At 65.6% G+C, this 7073-nt stretch overlaps 2 protein-coding genes across 3 annotated transcripts; one reads left to right on the top strand and one right to left on the bottom strand.

Annotated features, from left to right (window-relative positions):
• Nucleotides 1-219: 219 nt before the first annotated feature.
• Nucleotides 220-3298, top strand: PCYOX1L (prenylcysteine oxidase 1 like). 2 transcript variants are annotated; one of them, XM_074552124.1, is made up of 6 exons: nucleotides 220-380; nucleotides 632-838; nucleotides 1272-1446; nucleotides 1526-1737; nucleotides 1826-1966; nucleotides 2485-3298. In XM_074552124.1, exons 1-6 carry the CDS (start codon nucleotides 272-274, stop codon nucleotides 3141-3143), a joined length of 1503 nt encoding a protein of 500 aa, XP_074408225.1. In that variant the 5' UTR covers nucleotides 220-271; the 3' UTR covers nucleotides 3144-3298. The 2 variants fall into 2 exon arrangements, with proteins under 2 accessions (XP_074408225.1, XP_074408227.1); XM_074552126.1 differs by having other exon boundaries at nucleotides 238-380; nucleotides 700-838.
• Nucleotides 3299-3999: 701 nt separating this feature from the next.
• Nucleotides 4000-4893, bottom strand: IL17B (interleukin 17B). The gene is made up of 2 exons (XM_005493046.3): nucleotides 4612-4893; nucleotides 4000-4481 (listed from the first exon to the last, which is right to left on the bottom strand). The coding sequence occupies exons 1-2, from the start codon at nucleotides 4869-4871 to the stop codon at nucleotides 4232-4234; spliced, it is 510 nt and encodes a 169-aa protein (XP_005493103.2). The 5' UTR covers nucleotides 4872-4893; the 3' UTR covers nucleotides 4000-4231.
• Between the last annotated feature and the right edge of the window lie 2180 nt (nucleotides 4894-7073).

Raw genomic sequence — 7073 nt, 5'->3', positions numbered from 1 at the left:
GGTGCTGCCGGGGCAGCTCAGGCCGGGCCCTCGCAGTGGGACGCGTGTGAGGAGCGGAGGGCAGGGGGATGCCGGCAGGGGGATGCCGGCAGGGGCTGTCGCAGGGCGTCACCGTCCCCCGCGTCCCCTCAGCGCCACTCCCCGCCCCGCGGTGCCGGTGCCGCCTCCCGGGCCGTGCCGGGCTCGGGGCGGGGCGGGCGCGGGGGGCGCGGGGGCCGAGCCTCGGGAGGGGCGGGCCGGGGCGGGCGCTGCCGGCGCCGCTCTCCGCGCCATGGCCCCGCCGCCCGCCGCGCTGCCGCTGCCGCTGCTGCCGGCCCTGGCCGCGCTCCTGGCCGCGCTCCCGGCCGCGCCCGCCGCCCGCGCCGCGCCGCGCTCCATCGGTACGGGGGATGCCCGGGCTGGGGTGGGCATCCGGGAGCACCGGCAGCACCGGGCCGCCTCCCCGCCCCGCCGGGGCCGGCACCGAGCGTTCCGCACCCCTCCTGCGCTCCGCAGCCTGCATCCCCATTCCCATCCCCGCATCCCCATCCCCGCTGGCGCATCCCTGCCCGGGCAGGCGGCCGGGGCAGCGGCGGGACCCCCTCGGCCCCGGGGCGCTGCTGACCGGGCCTCGGGCCGCTCTCGCCCGCAGCCGTGGTGGGCGCCGGGCTGGGGGGCTCGGCCTCCGCGTACTTCCTGCAGCAGCACTTCGGGCCGCAGGTGCAGCTGGACGTGTACGAGCAGGCGGGCGTGGGAGGGCGCCTGGCCACCGTCACCGTCAACAAGCAGCAGTATGAGAGCCGCGGAGCCTCCATCCACGCCCTCAGCCTCCACATGCAGGACTTCGTCAAGATCCTGGGTGAGACTGGGCGTCCCAGCGCTTGCATGGCCTGCCTTGCTGGGCTGGGGTGTTTGGACATCCCCGGGCTCTGTGCTTGGGGTAGTGGGGAGGGTTTCTGCCAGGCCCCCTTGGCACCCAAGGAATGTGATGATCTCCTTGCTGTCTCTCCTGTTGTGCCCTGGAGAGAGAAGGGGACAGGGTGGTCACCATCAGGGGGTCTGCTGGCATTAGTGTTGGGTGGTTGTTCACAAACTCCTGCCAGTCTGTCCCAGTCGCCAGCAGCAGCTCCATGAGATGTCCCAACATGATGTGGCTGGGAACCTGTGCCTTGGGGTCCCTCATTCGTGATGCTCCTCCAAGAGCATCCTTGCCCCTATCCCTGCTGGGATGTGTCCAGTGCTGGCCTTTAGCCCCAGGGAGGGGCAGCCACGCAGTCCCTGTGCTCCCGCAGGCCTCAAGCACCGGCGGGAGGTGGCCGGGAAAAGCGCCATCTTCAGCGGGGAGCACTTTGTCCTGGAGGAGACCGACTGGTACCTGCTCAACCTCTTCCGCCTCTGGTGGCACTATGGCATCAGCTTCCTGCGCCTGCAGATGTGGGTGGAGGAGGTGATGGAGAAGTTCATGAGGTAGGACAGCCCGTGGGGCTGGGGGGGTGTCCCTGGCACCAGGGCATCACCGCGTGCCCCCTGCTCCTGTCCCCTCCAGGATCTACAAGTACCAGGCCCACGGCTACGCCTTCTCCAGCCTGGAGGAGCTGCTGCGCTCGCTGGGCGGGGAGGCCTTTGTGAACATGACCCAGCGCTCGGTGGCCGAGTCCCTGCTGGAGGTCGGTGTCACCCAGCGCTTCGTGGACGATGTCATCGCCGCCGTCCTGCGCTCCAGCTACGGCCAGTCCGTGCTGGTGCCCGCCTTCGCAGGTGAAGCCACCTGCTGTTGCTGTGTGACACTGCTCAGTGTCCCCTCTGTGGCCAGGCTGTGGAGCCACCCTCGTCTTCCTCTCTGCAGGGGCCATGTCGCTGGCAGGAGCCCAGGGCAGCACCTGGGCGGTGGAAGGAGGGAACAAGCTGGTGTGTTCGGGGCTGCTGAAGCTGACCAAAGCCAATGTCATCTCAGCCAGGGTGACGGGCATCTCCCTGCACAGCTCGGGTGAGCCTGGGCACGGCTGTGGTGGGAGGTTGGCGGTGGCAGCATGGGAGTGCTGTGGCTGGAGGGCATCCTGGTCATGGTGAGGCATTTGGGAGAGGCCCTGAGGGTCTGTCCTTCTCTCTTTGTCTCATTCTGCAGTGGGGACCCTGCAGCTCCACCCTCAGCCCTGATGTTGCCCTCCCTCCCTTCTGAGGTCCATCAGGTTCTCCTGTGGCACCATCCTTGTTGCAGGCTTGTTCCCCCTTTCCACCACAGCAGAAAAATATCTGGGGCCTGGGATGTGGGCTGTGTTCCCCCAGTGCTCTTTTCACACACTAGGCTGGGCCTGTCTAGAAACATTTTACATCTTAATGAAGCCTTTCTGCCACCGTAAGGCATCAGAAACTCATCCATAACCATCAGGTGCTGTGGTGTGTGCTGGGAAACCAGGGGCTGGAGGTCATGCTGGGAAAAAGAGGGTCAGTGCAGCAGCACCCGGGGCTCAGGGCTGCCCCTGACTGTCCCCTGTCTCTCTCCAGAGGGAAGAGCCCTGTACCAGGTCCACTACGAGAGCCCCGAAGGCCAGGGCTCGGCTTTCTACGACCTGGTGGTGCTGACGACTCCGCTGCACCCCAGCAGGAGCAACTTCACCTTCGACAACTTCGACCCGCCCATCACCGACCTGCCTGGCGCCTTCCAGCCCTCCGTCACCTCCGTGGTGCACGGCTACCTCAACTCCTCCTACTTCGGCTTCCCCGACCCCAAGCTGTTCCCCTTCACCAGCATCCTCACCACCGACACCCCCGAGCTCTTCTTCCACGCCATGGACAACATCTGCCCCGTCAACGTGTCGGCGGCGTTCCGGCGCAAGCAGCCGCAGGAGGCGGCCGTGTGGCGCGTGCTGTCCCCGCGGCCGCTGGACAAGCCCCAGCTGAAGACCCTCTTCAGGTCCTACTACTCGGTGCAGGTGGCCGAGTGGCCGACGTACCCGCGCTACGACGCCGCCAAGGCGCTGCCGCCCGTCGTGCTCCACGAGAGCCTCTTCTACCTCAGCGGCGTGGAGTGGGTGGCCAGCTCCATGGAGATGACGGCCGTGGCGGCCAAAAACGTGGCCCTGCTGGCCTACAACCGCTGGCACCAGCAGCTGGACAAGATCGACCAGAAGGACTTGATGCACAAGGTGAAGACGGAGCTGTGAGGCCCCGGAGGGGTGCTGGGCCAGGAGCTTTGGGGTGTGTGGTAGTTTGGGGAGTATTTATTGCCTTGGGGAGGCCAGGGGGGGCTGGGGGACAAGGGACAGGCTGTGTCCCAATGACTTGAAGGCCTTCAGGAATACAGTTCCTGCCCAGTGTTGCTGTGTCTGTGCTGTGTGCCTCAGTTTCCATGTTCCCTCACCCCAGGCTCTGCTGGAAAGGAGCTTGTGTCTTCTCCTGAGAAAGGGTCACAGTGTTTGGGAGGGATCTTGGGGGGCTTTGGGAGGGATCTTGGGGGGCTTTCAGGGGTGAGGCTGGCTGGCATTGGCAGCAGATGGGTGCCCCTGAGCTTCCCAGCTCCCACCAGTCTCTGCTGCCCTCCTGGCTTTGCCCTTGGCAGCCTCACAGGGAGGGCTGGAGATCCCAGGGCCTCTCCCATGCCTGGAGCCAACCCTGCTCCTGTGCCCCAGGGATGCAGGGAGGGCTCTCACAGCTCTTGCCAGGTGCTCTGTGCTTCTGGGGGTGCCCAGGCTTGTGTTTGGGGGGCAGAAGAGCCTCAGTAGGAGGATCTGGGCAGGACAGAGGGGCAGTGTGAGGGGTCAAGGCAGGGGCAGCTCACACCAGGGCCAGCAATGCACTTTATTGAGACCTCAGAAGCTGCCCAAAGCACCAGCAGCTCATCCCCTCTCCTTGGGCTGCCCACCTTGGTACAGAGGAACCTGTGGGAGGGTTGGGGAGGACTGGGAAGGACGGGAGGGCTGGGTGTTGCCAGCAGCTATTGCAGCGATGGAGCAAACAAAGGGAAGTGGGGACTTCGGAAAGGGAGGAGGCCTGATCCTGATGCTGATCCTGATGCTGATCCTGATGCTGATCCTGATCCAAGGGCTGCCTGTGCCCTGGGTGTCCCCAGAGCAGCTGCTGGGGCTGGGGCTGAGGCTGACGGAGTCTGCAGGGGGATTTTGAGCAGCTCTTGCACAGGGAGCTCCCCTCACCCTGATGCTTCTCCCAAAGGGCTGGGCAAGCTGGGGAAGCAAGAGCAAGCTGGGTAGATTGGCCAGCACTGGGGGAGCTGCAGGGTGTGAGCTTTGCAGCCTCAGAAGATGCAGGTGCAGCCCACGGCGATGGTCTCCATCACCATCTGGTACTTCTTGTGGCACTTCTTGCCCTGTGCCCTGTGCCCCGGCGGGGCCGGGCAGAGCAGGCGGCGCACGGGCAGGCGGCTGAAGATGGGGATGCTGGCCATGCTGCGGTCCTCCTGCAGGCTGAAGGGGTTAATGCAGCCGCTGCACAGGCACCGGGCCTCGGGGATGTCGGCTGGGATCCGTGAGGCATCGTGGTTTATCCTGGAGGAGAGGGAAACAGGACGAGGCTGCAGAGATGGTGCTGGGGTGAAATGGGTTCTGCATCACAGCCTGCCACAGCCACCAGAGCCCCCGTGCTGGCACTGAGCCACCTTGGGTGTCCCCAGCTCACCTGTAGGCCCAGGGGGACAGGCTCCTGCGGTTGGACCTCCAGAGCCTCAGGTTCACCTGGCACTTGGTGTCCCCCGGCTCAGAGCCGTTCCTCAGCTGGCGCACCATGTCCTGGATGCTGTGCTCGTACTGTGCCATGCTGCTGTAGGGCTCCTCCGGGGCCCAGGCCAGGCCAGGGGGGGCTGTGGGTGCCCGTGCCAGGCCCCTTCTCCTGCCCCTGGCTGCCTTGCTCTGGTCCTTGGCTGCGGGAACCAGGACCATGGCAAAGGTGAAGATGCAGAGGAGAAGCTGAGGAAGAAGGAGGATGAGGATGGTGAGAGGCTGCTTGTGCTGCAGGACTGGCATGGAAGGGGAGCTCTCCCTCCTCCCAGGGGTCACCAGGTGATGGCAGGATCACATTGGCTTTGAGGTGGCACTTTCAATGCCCAAAGGCAGTGCTGGCCTGCAGGCGAGAAACACCTGAGGGCACTTTGCAGGGATGGTGGGCACGCTCACGATGAGCTGATGTGTGTGGCTGCCCCTCACCCTGCTTGCAGCTGGCAGTTTGTGCTCCCCAAAGCGCCCCTGCCTGTCCCCTCCCTGCCCACCCTGAGGCAGCTGCATAGGGAGTGACCCAGCTCAGGCTGTACCTGGGCAGCCTCTGCTTTAAAAGGATCCTCACAGAGATGACACAGCCAATAATGAGATCTTTATCCAAGCCCTCCCCTCTGTGCTCTGAGGACGGTGAGAGAGAAAAGATGCTTTTTTCCTTCCCTTCTCCCTCCAGCCTTGCCGCCGTGTGCTGCCACTGCCCGGCAGGCTGCCCAGCAGGGAACAAGGTTCCTTTCTGTAATCCTGCTGCTATTCGTGTCCCTGCAGGGGCCCAGGCTGCCCCACACCCTGCCGTGGGTGTGCAGTGCCCCGGGGCAGGGAGGCTCGGTGGCCGGAGCCGCACTGTCCGGCTGTCTGTCTGTCTGTCTGTCTGTCCATGGCTCTGCTCTCCCAGGCTGCTGCATCCTCACCCTGCAACGGCCCTGGCAGGCCACAGCAGCACCTCCAAAGCAAACAACCCCAGGTAAACAAGCATGCAAATCGTTCTGTTAGGGAAGGAAAGCGAGGAGCAAGCCCCGAGATTTGGGGAGGCACCTACCAGGTTCGGAGCCCGCTCCATGGCCGCTCTCTGCGCTGTGGCCGCTCCCTGCGAGCCGGGCAGCTAAAAAGGGAAAGCCCCAGCCCCGGGCTGTGCCCTGCCAGAGGTGTGTCCGGTGCCCAAGGTGCCAGGGAGCCTGGGAGCAGCCAGGGCAGGGGGCCAGCGTGGTCTGGGACTCGGCCACCCGTCCCCGCCCCAGCGCTGGCTCTGCTGCCCGCGGTCAGTGTGGTCAGCGGTGGGTTCCCTCTGGAGCAGGCAGCCCCGAGGGGCTCTCCTGCAATAACACGCTCTGGGGAGGGCGTTTGGGCTCTCTCGGTGTCACCAGCACGGTCACAGCCCTGGCAGGCTGGAGGGACACGGCTGCTGGGTGGCAGAGCAGGGGCACACAGCAAGAGGAGCAGGGGTGGCTGTGCCCCGTGCTGGCAGCAAGGTGAGTGGGTAACCTGGGGCTGAGGGCCTGCTGCCATCTGTGAACCACCCCCAGCACAGCCCCCAGGCCCCTCTGCCCAGCAGTGAGATGGTGGCACCCATCCCTCCCTGCAGCCCTGCTCTGTCTGTCCCCAAACCCTTCCCTTGTGCTGTCCTGCAGCTCCTGCATGGGGACACAGCAGCTGTGCCACGTCTGGCCCTGGGGCTGCGGGGGGCTGGCTGTGCTGGGTGATGCCCTGGCTCTCCGGGCACCGCGGTGCAGGGTGCTGCGGCGGGGGAAACTGAGGCACGGGGGTGCTGGCTGTAATTCCCCGTCCAGAGGACAAGGTCTGGCATTGCTCCTCCTGCTCTGTCGCTGTCCGTGCGGTCAAGAGCCACGCGATGGTGCTGTCCGCCACCCAACCGCTGCCGGTCCTTCCCGTCTGCATCCCTCCTCCTCCTCTCCATCCCTTCGTACATCCCTCCGCCTCCATCCCTCCCTGCATCCCTCCCTCCATCCCTCCGCCCCTCCATCCCGCCCTCCATCCCTCCTCCTCTCCATCCCTCCGTGCATCCCTCCTCCTCTCCATCCCTCCCTCCATCCCTCCGCCTCCATCCCGCCCTCCATCCCTCCCCGCATCCCTCCGGGTCTCCTCCCCTGCAGCCCCAGCCGCAGGCGGATGCCGCCGCTGTTCCCCACGCTCTTCCCTGCTCCCTGGGATGTTTCCCTCCTCCCCCCGCCTCCCTGTGCATCCCCAGGGATCCCAAGGCCCTCGAGTTTTGTAGGGCAGAGGGAAATTTCCACCTCCTTTTCCCATCCATGGACTGTGCCTCTGGGAAACCCCATAAATGGGTAAAGGTCTCTGCACCCCCAGCTCACGCTGTCCCCTCCTCCTGGCAGCCCTGGGGTGCAGCAGGGACCGGCC

The sequence above is a fragment of the Zonotrichia albicollis genome, chromosome 15 (assembly GCF_047830755.1).
Source record: "Zonotrichia albicollis isolate bZonAlb1 chromosome 15, bZonAlb1.hap1, whole genome shotgun sequence".
Taxonomy (NCBI): domain Eukaryota; kingdom Metazoa; phylum Chordata; class Aves; order Passeriformes; family Passerellidae; genus Zonotrichia; species Zonotrichia albicollis.
The sequence above is the reverse complement of the archived record's forward strand: the minus strand, read 5'-3'. Positions and strand labels throughout refer to the sequence as shown.

Coding starts and splice junctions, on each gene's coding strand:
- PCYOX1L (XM_074552124.1), top strand. CDS start 272: ATGGCCCCGCCGCCCGCCGCGCTGCCGCTGCCGCTGCTGCCGGCCCTG. Junction 381..631: donor CGCCGCGCCGCGCTCCATCG/GTACGGGGGATG, acceptor TCTCGCCCGCAG/CCGTGGTGGGCGCCGGGCTG. Junction 839..1,271: donor GGACTTCGTCAAGATCCTGG/GTGAGACTGGGC, acceptor GTGCTCCCGCAG/GCCTCAAGCACCGGCGGGAG.
- IL17B (XM_005493046.3), bottom strand. CDS start 4,871: ATGGTCCTGGTTCCCGCAGCCAAGGACCAGAGCAAGGCAGCCAGGGGC. Junction 4,482..4,611: donor CTGTCCCCCTGGGCCTACAG/GTGAGCTGGGGA, acceptor CCTCTCCTCCAG/GATAAACCACGATGCCTCAC.